General features: G+C 53.9%; 1 protein-coding gene across 3 annotated transcripts in view; it reads right to left on the bottom strand.

The window, feature by feature from the left end:
• Positions 1 to 3,207: 3,207 nt before the first annotated feature.
• Positions 3,208 to 25,778, bottom strand: part of LOC118651456 (protein ADP-ribosylarginine hydrolase-like protein 1) — a 40,341-nt gene continuing 17,770 nt past the window's right edge. Inside the window, exons 5-8 of one of the 3 annotated variants that reach the window (XM_036300640.1) lie at positions 23,084 to 23,211; positions 22,411 to 22,543; positions 20,739 to 20,892; positions 3,208 to 8,914 (exon numbers count right to left, since the gene is read on the bottom strand). In XM_036300640.1, coding sequence (XP_036156533.1) covers positions 5,098 to 8,914; positions 20,739 to 20,892; positions 22,411 to 22,543; positions 23,084 to 23,211 — 4,232 coding nt within the window. In that variant the 3' untranslated portion in view covers positions 3,208 to 5,097. Of the gene's footprint in view, positions 8,915 to 19,867; positions 20,893 to 22,410; positions 22,544 to 23,083; positions 23,212 to 25,778 lie in introns of those variants that run through there. The other 2 variants (XM_036300642.1, XM_036300641.1) reach the window with 2 other exon arrangements.

Genomic DNA, 25,778 nt, shown 5'->3' with positions numbered 1-25,778 from the left:
GTGTCAGAATTGAATTGAACAGTAGGACAGCCAGCTGGTGTCTCAGAGAATGGGAGGATTATTTGATGTGGAAAAACCAACAGATATATCTCGAGTATCGAAACAGTCTTCCTGTAGGTCCCTTTGTTCTTTCAGGGAAGATGCCCAACACTTTCACAGGTTTAGAGTTAGATTCACAAATTGACTGTCCATACCTTCCTGATCTTGGAGTGAATTCTGCCCACCACCCAGGGGCTACGGACCCCAGCCAAGTCAGTCCTCTGTCCTCAGAGAAACGAGTTAGCTGTGGGCCTTTTGCAGGTCCTTATCCGAAATCCTCCCCCCGCAGGAGGAGAGGGGACTGGGTGATCTCACCTCAGGGAGCTCCTGGTGCTAAGGAACATTTTAGGACCTTGGTCTTCCCAAACCCTCTTCCAGGAGCAGGGCACAGGCTCACCCTGAGGAGGGGGTGATGGGGACCCCCTGACCAGGTTGGACAGCCTTCGTGCTCCCCACTGTGGACGAAGGAGCTCTCCTCTCCCACGATGCTAAGGACTCGCAGGCCCCGCTCAGGGCACAGCAGTTTTTCTGAAGGTCCTGGAGGGAAGTGGAGTTGGAATTAGTGTACCCTGACCCCTGGCCTCCCAGGCTCCTCTTCTGTGCAGTCTGTCCCGGGCATCTCCCTGGGGCGGCTTGGCTGGCACCTGAGCTCCTCCTCCACGGGGCCTGGCCTGGGGAGCAGGCTTATTTATTCTCTCCTGGCCCTAGGCGGTGTCCTGGAAGCCCTGCTTGTTTTTACTAAGCATGCCCGAGGGATTCTCCTCCCAAGCCCAGGGCCTCCCAGATTGGAGGATGGAGGAGCCGCTGCTCTCCTTTGCTGACCGAATCTCCCCACACTGGTCAGCACTCCAGCGCTTGCCCCTGGCCCCACAGCTGCTTTCTGACATGAAACCCCTACCTCCGCAGGCAGTCCCTCAAAGAGGCAAGGAAGAGATCTGGAATGGGTGATTTTTTTTTAATTTTATCTTATTGATATTATTTCCAGCTGGATAAAGTTAGTAAAAATTCAAAAGAGAATACAACAAAATATATTTTGTATTTTTTTTTCTAATGAATCCATTTTAGAGTTTTATACAAAGGAGAATAAAACAAAGAACGTTGAGCTGCGGGTTAATACATAAGCCAATAATTAAAAGATTGTAACTCAAACGGCAAAGATGCCCTTGTTAAAATAAAAAAATAAGGAAGTGTTGCTGAATTCATAAAATTCTAAACAGTGACTTTCCTGACGGAGCGTCTAAAATACACGTGTTTCTTCATCATAGGAGTTTCCTCTGGGAGCCACCCCTCCCCTGCAGGTACATACCACAGGCGTGGCTCACAGATGAGTCTGTAAACAGTAGAAGGAGCTGTAAAAATCTGAAGTGAGGTGTAACTTGATAAGCTACTCAGATGTGCAAAATCAAGTGGGTCAGCTAAAAAGTTCACAAATGTTTACTGTGGGTTTCATTTAAGATGCCCACCACCCTCCTGCAAGAATCATTTCAACCCAGGAGGCCTCCTGGGTCTTTCTTTGGCAGAAACGGCTGCCATGTCTGCACTGTAAACTCTTGCTTCAAGTGTATTGTGAATGCACACTGACCACTAGTAAGTCCTGATGAAAAGTCACTCGAATCTTTCCCACGGAGCGGCTCCAGCAGCGGCATGGAGGGCAGCCTGACCTGAACCGTGTTTGGTGAAACCAGAGCCAGGGCCCTCCTGCTGGCCGGGTCGGAGACGCGCCCTGCGCCTGCCAGGTGTCCACAGGAACTCCGTGTACGACTTCTCAGAAGCCGCAGTCCGGAGGAGATTCTGATCATTTTTTCCCACCACTTAAAACGATACCGCTCAGTTCATTCTCCAACGGGCTTTCTGGCCTATTTAAAAATAGTGTCGAAACTCCACTGCTTCTTATTTTAAAAAGGGAACACCCAGTAAATAGAATATTTTTATCTCCTCTGTCGGTCATCAAGTTCTTTGCCAAACATTGCTTTAAATCCTTTGTGAAACAGAGGACAAATAAAGAAAACAAACAAGATGGTGCCCCCACCAGGTGCATTAGCAGGAAGTCACCTTCCCAGCTCTAGCAAAGACGCCCCTGGGTGTGAGCAGGTGTGGGCGATGGGACTGACAAAAGCCCCCTCATCTGTGGGCCTCTGCTGGGACCCTGAGTATGTATTTGTCTCCTGAGCCTCCTGGATTTGCAGCTCTGAGAAGCTGAACCCCAGTCTCGATGCAGCCTTCCCCTGGGGCAGGGACACCTTGGATCTCCGTAGCCTGTGCTCTTTGAGACAATGGGCACCCCGACTGCCCGGTGGAGGTGGAATGGCACCAGAGCCAGAGGCTTCGGTCCTGTGCATGGCCAGCCCTCAGCTCCAAGGGGAAGCAAAAGGCAGTGAGGGAGGTGTCTCCCCAAGGCCCCCCCCCCCCCAGAGGTGGGGCTCCTCATCCAGATGCCCAGACACTAGACACGGGGCAGCGCCACCCATGCAGGTGACTGTCACCCACACCGCCTCCTGCTGCTACAGCGAGCAAACCAGGCACACACCCTCCTGGGTGAACCCGGGGCACTGCCCCTGCTTTACAGAGGAGCAACCCACGGAGCCCTCTGAGGGGTGACGGAGGGAGACCAGCACCTTAATCCGCCTTCAGCTCCCGTGGGGCTCTCAGGCTCACCTGACGCTGCAGTTGAGAGTCTCTAATCGGCCTGATTTTAAGTTAATTGCCTGATTGGAGGGTCGAGGGTGCCAGGAAATGAGCCCCGCCCCTGGACAAAGCCCAGCTGGGTGTGCAGACCTCACCTTTCCTTCCTAGCCTCACTGAGCCCAGTGCCGCTTTGGCCACCATGCATGTCCGTCACATCTGGCTGACCTGTGCTGAGAGGAGACACCACAGCGACCTGGACCTCACCATGGACAGGGTGAAAACGGACAAACCCAGCTCTTCCTAAGCACCCAACCAAAGCTTAAATAAAAAAAGCCCTTCTTGCCCTGGCCCGTGTGCTCAGTGGTTAGAGCATTGGCCTGCCCACCGAAGGGTCTCAGGTTCAATTCTGGGTCAAGGGCACATACTGGGTTGCAGGTTTAATCCCCAGCCCCAGTCTGGGTGCGCGAGGGGAGGCAACCAATCGATGTCTCCTCTCTCTCTCTCCCCCTCCCTCCCTCCCTTTATCCCTCCCTCCCTTCCAAACTCTCTAAAAATCAATGGGAAAAATACCCTCAGGTGAAGATTGACAACAATAACAACAAAAAATAAAATAAGAAACCCTCCTGTAAATGAACAGTCAAGTCGGAGAATAAAGAGGTTGCAGCACACATGAAGGAAGCTTCTCCGGGAAGAAAAGTCTAGAACATCGCTCAGAGGCAAAGACAGCAAACATCACGAAGTCTTCAAAACACAGAAATCCATCTTCTGCAAGAGAACAGCACCGACAAGCGTGTGCTGGGCAGTGAGGGCTCACAGCGTCCGCCTCTGCTGAAAACCCGGGGCACACGCGTTAGGGTTCAAAGACCACTCTGCGGCCCCTGAAAGTGCGTGCCCTGTAACGTTAAATCTTAAAACTGGACACACGATGTGGCTCCTCATGCGTCTGTGTTATGGAAAAAATAGCCGAGGGAAAAGTCTGGAGAAAAAGCAGTCCAAGGTAGTAACAGAAATCATCTAAAGGTAACGTGGTTATGGGTGGTTTTTATTTCCTTCCTTATACTGTTATACAATGTTCAAAGATTGTAGACTGAAAAGGCATTGTTGCCCTAACCAGTTTGGCTCAATGGATAGAGCATTGGCCTGCAGACTCAAGGGTCCCAGGTTCGATTCCGGTCAAGGGCATGTACCTTGGTTGTGGGCACATCCCCAGTAGGGGGTGTGCAGGAGGCAGCTGATCGATGTTTCTAATTCTTTATCCTTCTCCCTTCTTCTCTGTAAGAAATCAATAAAATATATTTTTAAAAAAGAAAGAAAGAAAAGGCATTGTCTTAGTGAGTAAAGATAAATTCGAATAATATAACATCGCGGGCAGGGGTAGGAAACGCCCCTGTGCTTTTCAGGAGAGCAGCGTGGGGCGAGAGAGCATTGCGGCCCCGTCATTGGCCGGCAGTGCCATCCAGCGTCCCAGCAGGACGTGGAGACCCCGGAGGCTGCTGTGATGACTGAGGAAGACGGTGTGACATTGCGTTTTCCTCACCACAGCAGTTTCTAAACGAAAGCTTCCTTGGACTGGTGCACCTGCAAACACGGTGCTGAGAACGACCTTCCGATCGCTCTGCAGCCTCGCCTTCCTCTGTAACGGACTCGAGTATTTCCCGTGATCTGTTCTGCTCCGGCCCAGCTGGGCCCAGGTGCAGGGACAGGGTGTGCCAGAGCCCGGTTCCCAATGTCCTCACTCCACCTTCCTGACCGTCATCAAGAAGGTAAAGATAGATTATCTTCCCCCGGGAGAAGCTGCGACAAACCAGAGCTCTTAGCCCTCATTCCAGAATGTGTCAGGACTGGTGTCTGCATTGGAGTCACGGGCCCTCAGTCGAGGCACTCAGTGTGCGACTCCCCTGCCCAGGTCACACGCACTGGCGGCGTCTGAGTGAGGCAGGGGCCGAGGTCTGAGACCCACCACATCCATGCCTGCCGATGACCCGCAAGGAGACGGTGCCCTTAAAGGCCAAAGCTGGCGGAGCCCCCTAAGAGCAGCCAGGACAGACACATGCCAAGTTCAGCACCAAACCTTAAAGTGCCCAAAGCAGCACAGATCTGTGAAAAGGTAGACGTGTGTGCTTGGACGAACTCCAAGTAGAGATGCCTCAAGTGAAATAAGGAACAGATCCACGGTGGGCAAAGGCCTGGTGTGCCTGGCACCTGCCTCGTCCTCGCTGTGCACAGCTCCCGGGAAGTCATGTGCACTGAGAACACAGGGCAGGCTCCACAACACGTTCAGGCAACACGTCCGTAGCCGTGGGGACAGTTACTGTGAGAGTGAAAGGAAACCACTGGTCCAGGGGCCTTTGGAGGCAGGAAAACAGCCTGCAACCTGAGTGAGGAGCAGAAACGGAGGCATCAGACGTGCCAGTGGTCCCGACGCCGGGGGCTTCACTTTGGAAGTTCGAACGTGTCATTGGCCCTGATAACTTTGGCTCGAAAGGACAAATCAAAGGACCTCTGGTCGCAGAAGCTTTGGGCTTTGTACTTTGAGAAGTGTGCTGACTTTCTCTGATGTTCGCGGTCCAATGTGCTCCTTCCTGCCCTGGAGATGTCTGGGGGCCCCTCCTGGGCTGGGGCACCAGGCGTCTGGCAGCCCCCAGGCTTGGGCGTGGGCACTGCAGTGCCTTGTGTTGACTCAGGATGGACGGACGTCTGGCTCTTGGCCACCTGCAGACAGTGTTCTCCCACCTTCTGTGGCACTCTAGGTGGCCCCTGGCCACCCGTGAGGGCTGGTCTCTGGGACTGCCCACTGGCACCTGGTGTAGACGTAGGTGCCACAGCCAAGGAATTGCCTGTGGGCCGCACCAAGTGGTGGGGTGCCATCCCGCCGGCCTGGGCCTGTGCCGGGCGCCCCCGCTGCTCTTCAGTGTGGAGACCGTGCTGCGCTGAGGGGTCCTCTACAGACTGCACCCACTGCCCCGGGGCGCGTTCTGGTCCCTTCTCAGCGTGTCGGCAAGGAATCTCCCCACCAGCGGTCGCCCTGTCACTCCCCACCACGTCATCCTGGGGCTGTGTCTGCGCCTCTTCAGAGCCACACGAGGGGGTCTTCTGGCTTGAAGGAGGGACTCCCTTCTGACCAGGACTCTTCGGCCCCACAGGCCCTGAGACCCTCTCCTCTCCACCCCCCAGGCCTGCCTGTGACCCTGGCCTCTCTCTGACCTCCATGTCCAGCAGGACACCAGCTTGTGTGCGGGATGCAGGCAGCAGGTGTGCCTGGAGGCCGGGACACGTCTGGGGGGCCCCTTCTGCTCCTGTCGATGGCACTGAGGGTAACTGATGGGAAACGCCAGCAGCGAGAGGAAGCTGATTTTCCCACACGACATGCTTCTCCTCCCTGGCCCGCTGCTCCTCAGGAGACGCTGGGGGCTTGTCCAAGCCGTGGCGCGGAGGCCCCTGTACGCCACCTCCCTGCGGTGTGGGGTGATGTGAGGGTGCAACCGGGGACTTCGTGCTGTTCCCCCGAGGACCTGCTTGGGCAGCCGCGGTATTTCTGCTTCCTGCTGCCCCATTCGCTTTGTTGGCTGCCGGTTCATTTGAAACCCCCAAGCCGGGGTCGGCAGGCGTGAGTGGGGGGCCCGCGGCCTCCTGTGGGAGGGCGGTCAGTGACTCCGAGGTCGCCGGCAGGCGCTGCCCCGGGTCTCCGCAGCCGTGGCCCTCTGCCGCTCTGCCGCTGGGGGGCTTCGAGGGCCCTCCTGGTGCCAAGAAGAGGTGGCTGTTGGGTGCATGGCCGAGGCCCTCTGCGACAAGACTGTGACCTGTCGGTGAGGAGCCAGAGTCTCTCTTGTGCAAAGGGCTCCCCTGTTCAGGAGAACTGATTTCGGCGTCCACGGTGTTCCCTGGTGCTGGTGCTATGTGGCTCTTGGCGACCCCTGTGGCTGCCCCTCGTCCGGGGGCTTTGATACTTGGTTGGGGGCCTTCATTTAAGGAGGCCGGTCGGTTCTCACCAACATCCTGGCTGGCACCCCCTTCAGCCATCAGCAGGGGCTGAGTGGACTCAGTTACTGGTGGCCCCCTGCGTTCTGCTCGCTCACGCAGGATGTCCTGACCCACTGTGGTCACACGCTCAGACCTCGCCCAGTCCTCGGCCGGTGCCGCCAGCAGTGTTGGGGCGCCCGTCGAGTCTCCCTCGTTGGGAGATGGCGCTTGCTGACCACACAGTGCGAAGCGGCTGTCGCCCGTGGGGCGAGTTTCCGGAGCTGTGGAGTGATGTGCTGGGGCGCCCTCGCCACGGACGGGCATTCCCTCTGATTCTGGCAACGGATGCTGCTCAGACCTGAGCGCAGACACACGCTGTCCTGAAATACGCTCCTGATCCTTGAGTTTGTTGGAATTCCCACAGCTGCGTTGGTCTTCTTTTCCGCCAGCGGGACTTGTCGGAGGTTTCAGCGTCCAAGCTGCCTCTGGGGTGTCACCATCAATGCTGGCAGCACCCCTTAGGGGCGTGAGAGCCAGGTCTGCCCGGGAGTCCTGCTGAGAAGGGGTGCTGAGTCCCCTGGGCGTCCCTGCAGGCTGGTCCGCTCCCATCGGGGCCACCTTGGTGCTTTCACTCCCCGTCGTCGTGGGAAATGGCGCAGGTGCATGTTCAACCTCGCTCTCTCTTCCCCACACAGGAGATGGTGGGTCTGCATGACCTGCTGCCTCCTGCAGCGCGGCAGGAGGGAGTGGCATCTCATGGACCACCGGGAGCCTGACGGTTATCTGCGGAGGCTCGCAGGCCATCTGGGTGCGCCGGGCAGCCTGGGCGGCTGGCACGCTGAGTGGTGGGATCTGTCCCGGGACTGGCTGTTCCGGAAAATTCTCCTGGACAGCAAAGAGGGGGTCTTGCTCTGAGTCTGAAATCACTCTTTCCGTTTCATCCTCCGAACTGCAAACCATGAGGTCCACCTGAGGGGCCTCCTCTGCTCCCTCACCTGGGGGCCCGGGGCGGGGGCCTGCCCTTGGCCCCTCCGCCCCCTGGGAATCATCTGAGGTGATGCCTGCTGGGGGCCCCTCCATCCTGTCACCTCCCAACACCCTGGCGTGCCCTGGGCTGGCTGGTGTGAGCAAAGAGAACTTGGGTTCCAGGCCAGGAGGGGCTTCCGGGCTCTGGGAGGCAGGCGAGCGGGCCGGCTCAGGGAGGCACTCAGGCCCTGCACTCAGGGAGGCTGCTGTCAGGGTGGGAGCCACGGCCTGCGCTACCAAGGCCTGGGGGGGCCCCCCATCCAGCAGCCCCTTTCCTGGTGTTTGGGTCCCATCAGGCACCATCTCCCCCGCGTTGGGGGGCCTGCCGGTTTCCTTTGGGGGCATGCGCCTCAGGTCCGAGTGTCTGATCTTGGCGCAGTGGGACAGCCAGCTCCGGGGGCCGCCGACGATGGTGACGATGCTGAAGGCTGGCATGGGCTCCTCCGAGCAGGCCAGAAAGCGAGCAGGGGGCATCCTGATGCAGGAGCTGGCCAAGGTGGCCGTGCAGAGCACGCGGGCCTCGGGCCGGTGCATCTTCTTCCGCTGCAGGTTCTTCTTCTTTCGCTCCTCCATGTGGAGCGGCAGCACGCCGGCCTCTGAGCACAGACCCCCGCTCTGCTCGAACTTCTCCCGCAGCTTGGCGAGGACCGAGCCCTTCTTGCCCACGATCTTCGGCAGGAGGCCCCTGGCGGCCTTGGACCGCTGCGCAGGGGGCTTCTCACGCAGCCTCTTCTCCTCGGCCTCCTTCTCCTCTGCGGCCAGGAACTTCTTCAGAATGTTTTTCACGGTGTTTCTCCCGGCGGGCAGGCCCCCCCGGGGCTTATCACGGCTAAGGGGCTCCTGGCCCCCCGCGGAACTGCCGGCCCCCTCCCTGGTCTTCTCTAGGAGCTTGTTGATGGTGGTGGCCACCACGCTCCTGCCTGGGCCTTGCTTGTCCTTGAAGATCAGCCTTCCCACCTCCTGGGTCTTCTTGAGCCAGGTCTCCCGGCCAGTGCCCATGAACTTGGCCTGCAGGAGCTGGAAACGCGTGGGCCGCCGGTTGGCGTCTTGGGGCTCGGGCTTCCCGCTCCCCTGGCTGTCTCTGCTCTCTGTCCTCTTGGTGGGAGGCAGCCCCTGGGGCCCGTCCTCACGGTGGGTGATGTAGAGCAGCAGGCTTCTGAGGATGGCACGGACAGCGGGGTCGCGGGTCGCCTTGCTGACCTTCTTCTTCAGGGCTTGGGCATCAACAGGTGTCTTACTACTGCAAATCTTGACACTCTTGGGGCTGTAGGGAAACACACACACACAATCATCACAAATGTTATCATTTTTTCCGAGGTGACCCCATAGAACATTTCTTCTTTATTCAAATTTAATATATATATATATATATATATTTTATTGATTTCCGAGAGGAAGGGAGAGGGAGAGAGAGAGACAGAAACATCAATGATGAGAGAGAATTATTGATTGGCTGCCTCCTGCATGTCTTCACACTGGGGATTGAGCCCTGACTGGGAATCAAACCATGACCTTCTGGTTCATAGGTTGATACTCAACCACTGAGCCACACCAGCTGGACCATAATCCTATTTTAAATACCCAAGGATTCCAGGAGGAAAAACAGAAGAGTGGGAGGCAAGAGACTTGTAGTTTAGTGCATCCCCGCCCATAACTCAGGGATGTCAGGGACGCCCATCACCTCCCTGGGTGGCTGTTCCCTTTTCTGTGAAAGAGCAATCATTTCTGACCTAATACCCTCCTAAGGGCTCTGGCTGGTTGACATTAAATAGTTCTGTGAAAGCCATTTTTAAAACGACTTTGCATGTGAAAGGTATTTAATGTTTTTATAATGGACAATATCATACCTGGAATAAATGGGGCGTAAGCAAGCATAAAGAACTTATATTCTATGTGTGGGTCTGCATATCTCTCACTTTAAGTATGAGAGATGAGGTTAACATCACAGCTATGTCCTGACTCAATCACAAACCGAGCCTCTGAGAGCAATCAGCGAGACCCCAGCCCTGGGTATGAGAGGACTCAGCTTCGGAGTCCGGGTCACTGGGGCAGAACACCTGGGCTGTGGGTGGTGAACCCCAAAGCAGGCGGGAGAGGGCTTTGCTACAGAGTGGCAAGAGGGCTGGGGCACCGCTGGGACCTGCCTTCAGGAACCCCTTTGAAAATGCTCCCAGAGAAACCCTCAGGCAGAGGGAGGCCCGAGCCATCAGCACACCGCCGTTCTATGCCTGTGGACCCTTCTCAGCAAGGCTGCCGGATTCCTTCATCTCAGCCAAGCCACTGCAGGCGGGGACCTCAGCTCTCTTGGGGGAGGGGTCTCTGATCTATGACAAGGCTTCTGAGCATGCGGGCTGAGCGGCTCTCCCTTGAGCGGCTGGCACCCAGGGGTGCACCTGCCAGCTGCCATGTCAGAGCCAGAGTCCTTCCTGGTGGGGAGAACCACCCCCAGCCTTTTCGGGCGGTATTTTGTCAAGTTGCACCCAGAATTGTAGCCTCGCCATGACCCGGCCCCGTGGGGTTAGGTCCCTCACCAAGGGCTCCAAGGACATGACCAGGAAGTAGAGCAAAGGTTCTGCGGTGCAAGGAAAGTCTTCATGGCTGTTTAGAATATAAACATAATTGGAAATGCCCGACCTGTCAACCCCCAGGCTGCTTAAATAACACGCGTATTTACAGGAAAATAATCTGGTGCAGGAAAGTGCTTGTGATGTAAAGTTGGAAGTGCAAGCTGCAAAGCTGTATGTGGACTTTGGCCCAACTGTGTTTTTAAAAGAATGGCGCGGACACACAGAGACCGAAGACAGATGGGAAGGAAATACACTAACGTATTTTTCTTTTTGTACTTCCATGCATTTTTCCAAAAAAAGAGAGTTCTATCTTTAGAAGCCACATGCAAATGTCCTTTTAAAAAGCTGTCCTGATCACTTACGTGCCACTGTGATGGGGGAGCACCAGCAGCCCTCCCCTTCGGCGGCCCACCTCACGGACAGGGAAGAATCTGACCCCACCCACTGGGTGAGCCCACAGGATCACCCAATGCCGGGGGATGGATCTCAATACACAGAATTTCAAGGCAAACATAACCTTGGAGTTCTGCCTCCTTAGCCTCCCTGGCAACCTCAAATTCACCTCCATGCAGTGAATTCACACAGGAAGTGTCGGATGTCTCCGGCCCTCAAAGACATCAGAGCCCTGAGAGGACTCCTTAAAACCCGGAGCGCTGGGCGGCCACACCACAATTCTGACTCAGTTTGTCTCTGAGGGGCCAAGAACTTGCATTTCAAACAAGTTCCCTGCGTGGCCGATGCTGCCGGCCAGGGACTCCAGTTTGAGCACCACTGGGATAGACAGATCTTTTTCAACCTCAGACAACTGGGGATTTGGAGAACTGAAGCAGTGGATTAGGCTCCTAAAACAGAACAATATCTGAACCCACTCCTAAGCCACGACGTGGTGCGTAGACATCCCAGAGGACACGGCCGCCCACCGGCACCAACGAGGCCGAGAGGCCTGATGCTCACTGAGAACCCGCAGGAGGGGCCAGCCCACCCGGGACGGTGCCTGGCTGTGTCCTCAAAACTGAAAAGGCCGCCCCCCCCCCCCCCCCCCCCCCCGGCTTGGCCACTGAAGGTCCTGGACCAGCATCAGGGATTAGGGAAGACCAAGGAGCAGCCGAGTTCTGTGCTGTTTCAGCCTTTGGTGCCTCCTGCCCTATTTGAGAAGGTTGGCATCACACCTCGGCTGTCTGTGGCCCCGGCATCATTGCCACAGTGCTCACTTTCCCTGAACCCCAGGTGTTCAGCAGGGACGGCCTCTCTCCCATAGGGTTAGGTCCCTCACCAAGGGCTGCACCAGGTTATCTGAGACCTCCTTTGACCTGAGAACAGCAGCCAACACCAGGGACTCAGTGCTCCAGGCCAAAGCGTTTCAGGGGCTTCCTCCACAGCCCTCAATGCATCTCTGTCAATCTTACAAAGGCAGCTTGAAAGAGACCCGGCCCAGGAGCCATAGGGATGGATTAGGGGTGGAGGGGGGAGCTGGTCCCTGTGGCTGATGCTGGGACATCAGGGGAAAGCCCTGCTCAATGCAGTGCCCCATCCGCGATCCGAGAGTTGTTACGTCTCACATCTCTGAAATAAGAGGAACGTAGTGACCGATGGCGTCATGGCCCGGTCGATAGCTTGATCGGCTGGTGGCATTTTTATTTCCCAGAGGCACATGGACCATGGGCATCTCTGCGTTGGCTCAGTGGAACTCACCACGATGCTCTGCCACTAACTCCCTGGGCGTTTTTCCAGTGCCTGCTGGTGAGCGCCCTGCTCCTCACACTGGCTGCCTCACTGTATCTCCTTATCTCGTAGGGATGGTTGTCACCCCTTCCACGTCTGGGAAATCAACGCTGGAGATAGTCAGTGGCTTGTTGGAGTTCACAGGGCTGACCAAGTGCAGAACCAGGATGAGGTCGGTGCTCAGCTTCATGGAACATCATGGGGATCGCCCCTGGGAACTGCCCAGGTCTCAGCGCCTGGTGGACATCTGGGCCTCACAGGCACATCACACGTGGCTGAACCGACCTCCCTGCACCCCAATCCCTCTTCCCGTTTTTCCTCTCTTGGCAGATGGCTCCTGCTGCCCCCAGAAACACCAGTCATCCTTGGCTCCCACACCCACACCCACACCCACACCCACACCCACACCCACACCCACGCGTGGCTGAGCTCTGCAGTCCTATGGCCTAGGATGGAGGAATTGTCTCTGCCACCCTCACTGACCACACAAAAATCAACTCTGAAAACAAAACAAAACAAAAAACCTCCTCTGCTTGCTTCGGCTCCGCTCCCGCCTGCTGTTGTCTCTGAATCACGCCCGTGAAGGTGGCATCCGGACAGTGGCTTCCACTGACTTTAGAATTGAACGTGAACTGCCAGCGAGGCCCGCAAGACTCAAGCCTCACTTTGTGCCAGTTCCTCCTGGTTCCTGGGCCTGAGCTGCTCTGCCTGCCCTCTACCAAGTGTTCCTCTTTCTTTCTGCCACTCTACCCCACCTTCCTCACCTTCCTTGCTCAGGTCTTGGTGTAAGTGCCACTGTTCAAGGAGGTCCTCCCTGACTCCCTTTTGTTTTGTTTTGTTTTGAAAATCCTCACCCAAGGATATTTTTTCCATTGACTTTTAGAGAGAGTGGAAGGGACGGGGGAGAGACACAGAGAGAGAAATATCAATTGGTTACTTTCCACACACGCCCTGACCAGAGATCGAGCCTGCAACCGAGGTACGTGCCTTTGACAGGAATAGAACCCATGACCCTTCAATCCTCAGGCCTACACTCTAACCACTGAGCAAAACCAGCTAGGGTAAAAATATGTGTGTGTTTTTAAATTGACTTCAGAGAGAGGAAGGGAGAAGGAGAGACAGATAGAAGTGTCAATGATGAGAGAGAATCATTGATCGGCTGCCTCCCACACGTCCCCTACTGGACATCGCAACCCGGCATATGCCCTGACTGGGAATCGAACTGGCTTTGTGGGTCGATGCTCCACTGAGCCACGCAGGCCAGGCTTGAGAGTGTTTCTTTGGCAGCACCCTCACAGTCACACTGAATTCTTGGCCTAATTACTTAACATCTATCTCCACTACATTACGTGAGACTCTTCCCACAGAGTGAAACACGTAGCTCAGTGCCTGGCACATGGTGGGTCCTCCGTAGGCTTTTATGGACTGAATAACACACCTGTGACTAAGCAACGTGCTGAGGGCCTCCTGCTTCATCATCATTCCCGTCTATCAACGAGCCTCCCACAATGACTGCGACGTGCGGAGAGCCCGGCTAAATGCGGAAGGGTTACAGCAGCAGGGACAGCGATTCAGCGCCAGCGTCGGCTGTCCACACGCCACGTGGGAGCCTCTGGGTCTAGGACTCAGTTGCCAGGAGGGGCCTGGAGGAAGCCTGGCCTGGTCCCAGGTAGGACCAAGCTCTGGGCCTCCCGAGTCACGTTGCCGGGCGGCCTCCCAGCTTGGAGTCATTTGCTCACTTGGTCATTTCAATCATCTTTATGACTTCGCAGGTTGAGTCATTCAGATAACTGAAATAGTTACACCGACAACGTCCTTTGGGACATTCGGGTGTCTGAATAAGGCCCCGAGGGTCAGCCGTGTCTGAGCTCATCCGCCGCTCCGTGTACCTTGCCAACAGGTTCTGAGTCCCATGGTCTAAATAGAAAGATGAAGAATGCAGCTGACAGCACACTCCTGTCAGCCTCCTGTCTTAGGAGGCGAATCGGAGAGCACAGGAAGCTCGAGGCTGACTTTATCCATTACCCTCTCGTCAGTCTGCGGCACATCTCAGCGACCAGACACCAGCTTCCCCGTGCTCCACGCATGGTTTCGAGGCTGAGCATCCATCTCCTCTGGGAAGGACAGCGGTGCTCCTGCATGATGACAATGACACGTGCCCGGTTGGGCTTGCCGTATGTCCTTCTTACGGTGCGTTACTGGGACAAGTCTTATGCCACGCCAGTTCACTGTTCCAGCCAGCTCAGGGCTTCCACATCACGGGGACATTTGTGAGCCAGTTATGAGGTTGATTATGTTATCAAGACATTGATCAGCATCCCACGAAGCGAACAGCCCCCCAAAACTCCATGTCTCAGAGATGCTCCAAGCAGCCTAGGAGAGCCCCAGGTATATATCACAACTGGCTTTATCTGCCAGCCCACGGGTAGAGTTTCAAAACATTCTGAAATGCTTTCGTAATCAGCTAAGAAATGTCTTCTCTCCCCGAGAAGGTCAGGATGCTTTTTCTAAGATTTATAGGCCAAGGAATAGGAGATTCACCAGGACCATAAAGTGCTTTTTTAGGTGAGCCCTGCCTTGCCAAGGTGGCCTTGCCCATGAGCGGGTGGCATCTGAAGAATGTCAGATGCAGGACGACATCCTGGGACTGTGACAAGAGAAGGGGTATGGCATGACCTCCTTCAGTGAGTCATTACTGAGCTGGGCTCCGCGTTCCCTGCAGGGACCCCCTACCCTGCTCTTCAGGCCCAGGAGCTCAGCCCATCTGGCCCTTTGACCCCACCTTGTACTATGCTCCAGCTGCACTGGCCATCGAATGTTCCCAGCTCATTCCTACCACAGGGCCTTTGCTCAAACTCTTCCCTCTGCTTAGTGCAGTCTGCCCTCGGGGCTTCCCGCATCCCCTCCCGAGGTCACTCTCTGAGCACACAACCCACAGTGCTCTCCCGCACATCCCATGGATAGCTGTGGCTGGAGCATTTTTAACTCTCTGAGACTCAAGTGCAGTTGCAAACACACATGCATGTTTTTGTCTGCCCCCCTCCCCGCACCTCTAGAATATGGCTCCACATAGGCAGGCACTCATTTTGTCCCCCACTTTCCTCCGGGGCTGTCAGCAAGCCTGGCCAGCGCAGGCACTCAGCAAACGCCCATGGAAGGGCCTTGTTTGGAGGCTTTGGGTCACCCTACAGGTCACTGCAAGGTGTGCCTGAAGCTTCGAGCAGCAGCAGGTACCGCTCGCCCACCCCGGACCTTCTTCCGGGCTCCCTGCCCTGCCTCACTCCGTCTCTGGAGTGCCAGTCTCCTGAGCGTCTGCCACCTGACCAGGCTGTGCTCTTTCCCATTTCCAGACTTTGCCAATACTGAGCCTCCTGGCCTGGAACAGCCGCACGCCCAACGAGCTCCCATTCATCCTTCACAATCTGGTTCAGATGCCCCTGCTCAGTGGAGCCTTTTCCAGTGGCCCAGCTGTGCGAGCCACCAACCCCCAACCATTCCCACAGAGGCCTCTCAGTATGGACCTCTGCACCCCCAAAGTCACTGGATCAGAGCATGTGTGGGAGGGTGAGGGTGGTCCCTATTTTGGGGCACCCACGCCATTCACCAGGGACCAGACAGCAATCTGGGGTGGGCGGCTGACAGCCAGCCCATGTGGCTATTACAGCGGTGAGCTCGTAAGGCCAGTTCTAATGTTGAGTATTAATCATAATTTGTAGGCTCATTTTAATGGTAACTATGTTTCTACTAAAACACAATAACCAATGTCTGTTGACTATTCCATATTTTTTGTTAGTGACTAAGGAACTCACAGTTGAAATTGTGTCAATGAATCAGTCAGAGAACTGAACCTCTGCATTTTCCTTGAAATAAATCTGGTTACAAATTGGTGGGTGGCCTTCTGGGTTGGGGTACCCCATGGCCATGCACCTGAATCTCACAGGCGTGGCCCTGGCTGTGGTGGACAGAGGGGTGCCTGTCCAACCCAGCTGACTGAGGCCCCTGAGTCTTGAATACTTTTCCAGGCCCTGAGATTTAATAAGTGAGCAAGCATTCTTAAAACACTCCTCTCACACTTAATTACAACTACTGCCGTGTGTGTGTGTGTGTGTGTGTGTGTGTGTGTGTGTGTGGTGTGTCGGGGGTGTATATATCTCTGTGTGTGTGTCAGTGTATGTATCCATGTGTGCATACCCCTGTGTGTGTATCTGTGTATATACACCTCTTTTTGTGTGTCTGTGTGTAAGTGTATACCTCTGTGTGTCTGTACACCTCTCTTTGTGTGTCTTTGTGTAAGTATATACCTTTGTGTGTGTATCTGTATGTATACACCTCTCTTTGTGTGTGTGTGTACACCTCTCTTTGTGTGTCTGTGTGTAAGTGTATACCTGTGTCTATGTGTGTCTGTGTGTGCAGTGAGAGGGAGATAAAATGATAAGGCAAATGTAGCCCAGTGTTAACAGTTGGTGACGCTGGGTGAAGGGAACATGGGAGTTCTTTGAGCTGTTTTGGTAACTTCTGTGTGTGAAGTACTTAAAAACAAACAATTAGGATGGACAGGAGGGAGCAAAGCCATGGGAGACAAGTGCATTCCAGGACCCTGAGAGCACAGATAAGCCCTGGTCCGCGGTCACACTGGGGACCCGGCAGTGCACAGACACCGGAGGCCTGGCGCCAGGAGGAGGACTCTGGGTTTTCTCAGGAGTGAGGGACATGAGGCTGTCTACGCCAGGGAACTTCGGGCTCAGATAAGGCCCGTGTTCCCAGCGTCACCCTCCTGTGGGAGGTCCCCATGGTGATGAGGGTGGTGGTTGGGTGGCTGTTGAGGCCAAAGTGCTGCCCGTGGGCCGTGTGATGGGCTGTGAGCCCACCTTTTTGCCTGCAGCTTGGGCACCATCACAGCGCCCGCTGTGCCCATCCAGATGAAGTGGGTCAAGCACTTGGTGCCCGAGCCGCTGCCCTTTCCGCTGCACGTGCGGAAGCTCCCATTCGCGGGCTTGCCGTCTCGTTCAGCGCTCGGGCACCCGGAACCCACCCAGAGGCTCAAGGCTGACATTTTCCGTCCTGTGTTGATTCCCCCCATGATACTCTGCGGGAGCTTACACTTTATTTCTACTTGAAAACTGGAAATAAGTCAACACGTGAAGATTTTTTCACCCACGTGGTCACAGTGCCTGCACTGCCACTTAAAAGTTACTCCCACTTAAAGGGGCTTTGGGATGAAGTGTGTAAAACCCAGATGTTTGGAGGGGACATTAATTCGGGCAGTTCTGTCAGTTGACATCTGATCGATTTTTCCCGTTCTGTCTGCTAGGGGTGCTGGGGTTTCTTAACTCACTGAGGGTCCCCCTCGGGGACTCAGGACTGTGGTCAAGTCTCGCTGAACTAGGGTGGCCAGCTGGAGATTGAGAGGTAGGAGTTGGGTTGTCAGACAGGCTGGATTTACATTTCCACTCTCTGTTCACTACCGGCCCCAACCCCATGGAATATAAATGCAAAACCAAAGAGTTTGGGGACATGAATTCATCGAAATCAGCCTGAAGTCGGAAAACTTGTGAGCACCACAGAGAACCTGCTCCAATATTGGAGCCACAGGAACCGTGTGCCTGTCCGTGGGACACAGGGGCCGCCAGAGGGCAAACCCTTCCTGACGGCCACGACATTTCCTAGCCATGGCCCCAGTCCACCGAGAGTCCCCGGCTCAGACCTCACCTTCCAGGTGCTGCGTCAGCCATGGGGCCATGAATAAAGGGGTGTGGGCTATAGGGGTCGGAGGAAGACAGCGTGTGGTCAGTCACATCTCACAACACACACCTGCCACTGAGTCATCCTTTCTTGTCACCTGGGAATAAGAGGTAATAACACCCCCTCATCTGATGTCTACACTCGGGTGGTGTTTAGCATTAGCATTCTTGGATAGAACATGCTATTGATTGTAAGAGGAGCTGTTACTTTGTAAATCTCAGGAAAAGAAAAATAAACTCTGCCAATTAAGTGATCAGGCACAATGAAATATACACTGCATCTCAATTTTAGAAATGTTAAATGCAAAAACAAATGCATTCTGGAATTAAGAAATCACCGTGCTATTAATTAATGTTTAATTTCTTTCCAGACGAGATGGGGAAGCAACATTTTGAAGTAAACATAAGAAGCAGTGTTTTAAAATGCCACTTGGAAAACGAAAACAACTTAAGGATGACATCAATATGGTCCCTTTGTAAATGGAATAAAAAGCAACATGTAGATATAAATGTGCATATATATATGATGATACTGAAAAATATTTAAAAACCCATTAAGTGAATAAATCCAAAGGAAACCATTATGAATACTATAAACTTATTTGTGGAGAGTAATCATGTATATGTGTGTGTGTATGTGTGCGTGTGTGTGCGCACGCGCACAACACACAGATGCAAGTGTGCAACACACACAAACCCCTGGTTGTCTGTGTAGAGGAGGTTTCTGGAAGGAGACACAGGCATCACAACCTACGGCTTTCTCTGGGGCCTGGTGATGTGAGTCTGGCTGAGGTTTGGAAGAATCTTACTTTCCACACGCACATTTAATAATGACATTTGAATTTCTGAAGCTGCGCCCATGTACCACTTTTATAATAAAAATGCAATCAGCAAGCGTTACATTTCTAAAAGTTCAAGTAGGTGCAGTATTCATTACTTTTGATAGTTTTGTTTTTCTTTTCAACTTTTGCATTTCCCTGTAATAGGACAATGAAATGGGGAAGCAGTTTCACTAATTTGTGATGCTTATAAATTTTTCTTTATATGTTTTAATTTATAATTAATCTGTAAATAGACTCATTCCCTGATTCTTATATTTTTAAAAAATCCTCACCCAAGGATATTTTTCCCATTAATTTTCAAAGTGAAAAGGAGGGACGAGGAAGGGGAGAGAGAGAGAGAAAGAGAGAGAGAGAGAGAGAGAGAGAGAGAGAGAGAGAGAGAGAGAAAGAGAAACATTGATGTGAGAGAGACACATCAACTGGTTGCCTTCCCTAGGGGCCCCCATCAGGGGCAGAGAGTGAACCCACAACCCAGGTACGTTCCCTTGACAGGAATCAAACCCATGACCCTTCCGTCCACAGGCCAATGTTCTAATCACTGAGCAAACTGGCCAGGGCCACTCCCTGACTCTTAAGGGTGGTTTGAATTCTCCTAAATCGTCAATAAGGTTCAGACCGAGTGACTTCCTTCTAAACCATTTGCACTCAACTCGCTTGAGATCTACTTCTCTTTTGCACAGCAGAGTCGAAGGGCCACTTTTAAGGTAAGCTGGTAAACACAGATATCCCTTTAAAACAGTAAGCCGCTGTGTTATGTACCTCTAGGAAAAGTGCCAACTTACCTTACTTGGGTTTCTTTTCCTGGAAGATAACTCTCGGTTAATTTCTGCACACCCACTAACCCTGGCTTGGACCCTGGAGTGATGGGAGAACCCCTCACCCACTCTGTCTGTCTTGCTGCCTCTCTTGATTGAAAAGCATCAGTAGCAGCAAACGTTAGTTCCGTTATTCAGAAACCTGATGTGGAAAACACTTTGGTGCAATATGCCTAGTAGACAATGGCCCACTGGTTCTTTCATCAACCTGGAGGGAGGCCTTCACACTTCCCTAAGAAATGGACAGAGATGTATTCTATTGAAACTGTCCTGTCCTGTTCCACAGCCCAGGACACCAGGGTGCCCAGGAAGGGGAGGCAGGGTGCCTGGGGGAGACGAGGTGGTCTCAGGAAACCTCAACATCTGAGTGTCCTCTGAGTGTCTGCGAGCAAGCATCCCCGAATACCGGGATCCCGGGGGTTCTGGGCGCCTCGCCTGGCTGTGCTCAGAGGCAAACTTTCAATGAAAAGATGTCACCATCAACAAGATAGAGCCCAGCTAAGCCGCCAAAGCGCCATGTTAAACGTCAGTCACCAACTGCTGTTTTATTCACACCAGATACTACTTCAAAAAGATAGTGTCCACGGTTATTTTTAACAAGAGCACGTTATCTCCTTTTCAAGATTCTCAGAGAGAGAAACATGGGCCACAGGGAGCAGCTCTGTCTCCTTCAGCAAATCCGGGTGGAGCCGGCCACAGGCCCTCTCTGCAGCCTGGGCCGCACCCACGCGCGCATGACAGCTGCAGACCCAGGGAAGAAAGAGGTGGGTGCCGGCGTGAGAACTGTGTGGCCTGGTTTCCTCACTTAGTTGTTCCAAAAGGTTGGCTTTAAAGATCTAGTGTGATTAAAAACTTAGGCTGGAGGGTTAAACGCAGTGCTTCTGGCTGCATCCTGAAGGCACGCTTACTGACTGCTCTGCTGGGGAAACATGGCCGTGAGAACGCAAGGGCAGCAGGCGCCTGGGAGGGACGGCTTGGCTGGGGGCTGGGGCGGGGGAGCAGATGGGCAGTGGCTGAAGTGCGTGTCTAAGAGCTAGAAACAGACAGTGGCGGAAGGTTCTGCAGATGGAGGAGGCCCTTCTGAGCGGAGCCCTTGTGGTTAGTTGAAATGAGTGAGCGAAAAGCATTAGCTATGCAACAGAATAAAATACACCAGTTGTCCAAGAGACTACTTGCGACCACTGTATGTGGAGGTTTAGGGTAGCAAATCCAGGGTGACCTCCATCATGCACTGGATTTGGGCCAGGATAGGAACAATACTCTTGTAGGACAAATAATGTATTTTATAAGCACGGTCAGTTGGGCATGAGCTCTCAGTGCTCGGAGAGTCGGGGAGCTGCGCGTGGACTCCCCTGGGGCCCCGGGGCTGGGAGGGCTCCCTGGCAGGGGAGGTGGCTTTACTTCTCCTCCGTGGACAGGCGGTGGAGAGCCTCTCCCAGGTGCAGCAGCTCCGCCCTGTGCTCCAGCTCCTGGTGCAGGCCTTCGGGAACAGCGCCCAGGCCGTGGAGCAGTCCGAACAGGCAGCCCGCGATGGCCCCCGTGGCCCCACTCTCACCTGGAACGGAAACACAGGTCCTCAGGATTCCAAGGGCAGAGTGGGAAGGGGCACATCACTGTGAACTTGGCACTAACCCAGTGATGGCGAACCTTTTGAGCTCGGCGTGTCAGCATTTTGAAAAACCCTAACTTAACTCTGGTGCCGTGTCACATATAGAAACTTTTTGATATTTGCAACCATAGTAAAACAAAGACTTATATTTTTGATATTTATTTTATATATTTAAATGACATTTAACAAAGAAAAATCAACCAAAAAAATGGGTTCGTGTGGCACCTCTGACACGCGTGTCACAGGTTCGCCATCACTGCACTAACCAGGGCCTCTTTGCAAAGGCCTGTCTCAGAGATGCTCCTGGGCTGGTGTCTCTATAGCAGTAAGCACCAGGGCTTTCTCAGCCTCCTCCCCCTCCCTCGTGCCAAACCCCAGTTTTGCCGATGGGCCCTGGTGGCTTTTGCTGTCCTCAATACAAACACCCTGACAACACACAAGGTGTGCAGATGCCTTTGTTATCATGGGTGCAGGGTGCCCCGGAAGTCCTCCCCTCCAGGCTCTGCGGGTGGCCAGAGTCTACGCGGGCTCCCTCACAAGCAGTCTGCACCTCACGAAGACTCCTGTATGCCCCCCAACCCTGCTCTCAGCTAGGGGTCCTGGATTGTGTGGGTCACTGCGCCCCTTGGAAAGTCCCTTCTCCCACGTTCATGGCCACACTGCTGCCCTTGGCTCCCATCACTCTCTCCTGGGCTCCTCCTCCCTCAGTGGAGCCCCCAGGCTCTCAAAGAAGCCCCCTGCTGGCCTCCAGGAAGTGCAAACTTCTCAGTCATCTCAGTACCAGGAGCAGCACTCTGCTCTGACAACAGTCACTCTAATAGTGATGGAATCCATGCCCACCCAGAGGTAACATATACAGGAATCCTCTTTACACTCACAGGAGACAATGGTACAGGGAGTGAGGCAAGGCTCCCAGCCCTGCAGCAACGATCACTGCTGCTCAGTGGTGCAGTGGGGAACTCCTGGCACCATGTACCCAACTGCCTCATAGCCCTCTGAGTTGGGTTTGATCCTCTCACCTCACAGAGAGACTAGCCTGGAACTGCACTTGAACCCAGGGCTGCCTGATTCTAAAGTGCAACCTCTCTGTGATTGCAGTCTGCAGAGGTGAGGGACACGATGATGGTGATGGCAGAGGTCAGAACGCTGCACAGCCAGCACCAGTGGAACCCGCGTGCTCTTCAACCAGCAGCCACGAGGGAGAGGAGCCTGCACTCCAGCAACCTGAACACTACATCTCTCCAAGCTCAGAGCCTCAGGGCCACCCAAGGCAGCGCGGCAACCTGCCTGCAGCCTGTGATGTCTGTGCACGAGTAGCTGGAGCCAGGGCCCTGCCCAGAGAAGAGCCCATGGTCTGGGGCTCCCTCACGCCTGAAACGTCAGACATCCTGACAGAATGCACAGGGATAGGGATGGGGTGCTGGCCTCTTGGAAGTTCAAGGCCATTGAAGAAGGGAATCTCACCTCCGTGAAACATGGCCCGGTGGCAGAGCTCTGTCCAGTTGTTCCCGGCTCCTAAGAGAGCGTCGTAGGCAATCATGGGGGCATCATGGCCCCGTCGCCCCCCTCGGCCTTCTGAGCTCCATTTCTTGTAGGTCTGAAGAGAGAGCCAGGGGTCAGAGGCATGGACCAAAAGCGGAACCGTGTCAGAACCTGAGCTCCCCAGGTCCGTCCAGTGGCTGTTCATGGTACCCACGGAGCACTGATGGAGTACCACCCTGTGCCAGGCACTGCCCGGGGTTGGGGAGGGGCAGCGAGCAGGAAAGGCTCACTCCTCATGGCTCCTACATGGCAGCCATTCTGAGACGGACATTCACAGATAAACAAGCACCAACAGCGTGTCAGGCAGCCCTGAACCCCACGAGGACAAATAGAGCTGGGCAAAGGGGCTGAGGTGCTGTGACAGGCATTAGACACCACACGCAGGAAACCACTTGCTGGTGACATTCGGTCTGAGTAGGGCAAAGGGGCAACGAGATCTTCCACGACCCCTCCCACATGCAGCTGTTCCCTCAGCCCGTCTGTACTGCTTGGGGCTAAGATGGCAGTAACAGCCCTGGTGAGGTGGACCCCGTGGGCAGTGGTACCCTGAAAGCTCCAGGTCCCCGGCTGCCATCTCAGACACAGCAAGGCTTACCTTGTCCCTCTCTTCTGCATCGTAATGGTCAGGGAAGGCGGCTTTACTTTCGGTATCTTCACTGAGCTTTCTCTCTTCCAAGTAAAACTGCCATTTAGCTTCAAAGTAAAACCAGTGCTCCTGGTACTCTAAATGCAGAGAACAGGGTGGCAGGATGCCATGGCCATCAGCCGGGGTGTGGGGGCCGCAGGAGGGTGAGTGGGGCCTGGGGCAGAGGGGCTGGGCTCAGAACGTTGTGGGCAGTGAGCGGGAGGGGACAGAAGACACAGGGCAATACTCTTTATCGGACGGGAGGAGACCTGGCATCTGGCCTTCGTGATGGCTCTAGACATTCAAACATGCTCGTATTTGTAGCTACTCTGGAACAAAAGCAAGGAAGATGGTGATGGGGGACAAAAGCCATTCAAAGAATTGCTTAACTCTCTTCTGAAACTAGACAGTGACTGCAACATTTTTAAGTGCATTCTTTGAAAATTCTGAACCTGGGTATTTTTATTAATTCAACACTGCCTGCAAGGTAGGGAGAGAGGATGCTTTACTATCCTAATGACCAGCTCGACATCTAAACCCTGGAGGGGGTGAAGCAAGTTTTCTGGGTGAAGAGGACATTGACTCAAAAATGAGCTGGAGCAGCAGCTACACTTTCTGGTGGTGGATAGGAGATGGCTCTCTGAGTCTCAGAGCTCCTTGGAAGTCACGAGGGCTTCACTGTCCCTCCACAAAGTGTGCTGGGTTAACACACTTGACCTTGTCCTCTTTGAGAGCAGGCAGGACCCTGGCTCCATGGATCGCCCAGGATGCCAACTGCGTAGAGTGGTTAAGTGGCCAGTGAGGCCCGAGGGACTCAACCGACGCAAGAGGAAAACAGATGCTGCCGTGTCTGCTTATGGTTGGGGAGCTGGGGAAGAGAGCGGGGACCAGAGAGGGGCTAGGTGGTCACGGGCTGCAGGGGAAAGCAGTGTTCCTCTGCCCTTCTAACCACGGGGACAGCAGGAGGTGCCTGGGGTGGGTCGTGGGATGACATTCCAGGTTGCCGCGGGAATGCCAGTCTCTTGGAAACAGTGGCATGACCCTGTTTTACAAAACTAAAGGTGAGGCCCATTTAAGGTCTATTTCAGTGAAATAAGATGAAAAGTGAGAGGCAGAAGCAACAGGGCAGGGACCAGAATCCACAAATCCCATTAGCCCTGCAGAGACCCGTGTTTCTAGCAGAGAGCTCATGCTGGTGTGGGCACAAGCTCAGACAGAGCCTCCTTCCCAAGCAAATGGCCAGTCACCTTTGGAAGCAGATCTTCAAACACAAAAGCATGGAACTAACTTGCTAGCTGTCCTTGCTGCTGATGGATGTTGTCCTAGACTTGGCAGAGACCCCAGAAGAATATTTTCTGGGGGTGCTCTATAGAACATTATTTTTCTGGATGATTTTAGGTATTTTGTTAAAAAGGGGTTAAGAAGTACGAATGGAGGGGAAAAAAAGAAGTACAAAGGGGCCGTTACAAAATAGTCATGAGGATGTAAAGTACAACATAGAGAATATGGTCAATAATATTGTCATAATTATGTATGGGGCCAGGTGGGTACCAGATTTATGGGGGGAAGCTAACCACTATGCTGGTACACCTGAAACTAATCCTAATATATAAAGAACCAGGGTTCGTAACGTCCAAAACGACCGAATGGACGACCAAATGCCAGACCACACGTGCAGCAGGCTCAGGTGGGTGGGGACTGGTGAGTGGGCTAAACTGCTGACCTCTCGGTCCCTCCTGGGTCGAGGGTGCCCCAAAAACCCAGCACTGACTGCTGCCGCCGTGGGCATGGCAGAAGTCAGTCCTGGGTCCCGGTCACCCCCGGCTGGCACCGCAGTGACCTAGCACTGACTGCCACTGCCAAGGCGGGTGCAATGCAATTGGTTGGGGGGCCCCGCCATCGCCCCACGATCACCTCACAGAGGAAGGCCTGGCTACCTGGCCAGTGGTGGTGGGTGGGGCCTCTCTCTGCGGGGCGATCAATCATGGGGCTCCCGGACTGCAAGAGGGTGCAGGCTGGATCGAAGGACACCCCCCCCCCCAGTGCACAAATTTCATGCACCAGGTCTCTAGTATAAAATAATACTGACTGTTAACTGTGATTGACAAATAAAAAATTAAAATTAAAAAAGGGTTCTGCCATAGAGGTTCATAAAGCTCTGAGTTAAACAAATTTAAAATTAAACAGAAAGAATAAAATCTCAAAATTATCTGACCAATGACTCTTCTCGTTTCTGTTCATGGAAGATCTTTGACTATTTGTTCTTCAGAAAACACTGGGGAAAACCATTTTGATACTAGAGTTCTGGGGAACTGTTGATTAGTATAATGTGAATAATGCAGTGACTGTGTAGTTTAATACACTCATGTTATTTACTTCTTTCAGATGGTTTAAGGTGAACCTACTTGGGGGAAGGGGGGGCGGGGGGATGACTAACCCAGTGATCAGAAGCCAGGGATAACAATGACTTAGACCAGATGAAAAAAACAGTGCAGGGCTGCCACCTGTGTTCTATAATTAAGCCTGTAGAGGGTGACTGCTTAGGGACACTTTGCTGTGAACATGGAGGCTTCTTATTTCTCACTGGAACAGGGACCTTGTGAAGAAGTGTTTCCCAGCATTGGGTCCAGGCAGGGATAAGTGCAAAAGTCTCCTTGAAAAGTTG

Source organism: Myotis myotis, unplaced genomic scaffold (assembly GCF_014108235.1).
Source record: "Myotis myotis isolate mMyoMyo1 unplaced genomic scaffold, mMyoMyo1.p scaffold_m19_p_3, whole genome shotgun sequence".
NCBI lineage: Eukaryota > Metazoa > Chordata > Mammalia > Chiroptera > Vespertilionidae > Myotis > Myotis myotis.
This window is presented reverse-complemented; position numbering and strand designations above follow the sequence as displayed.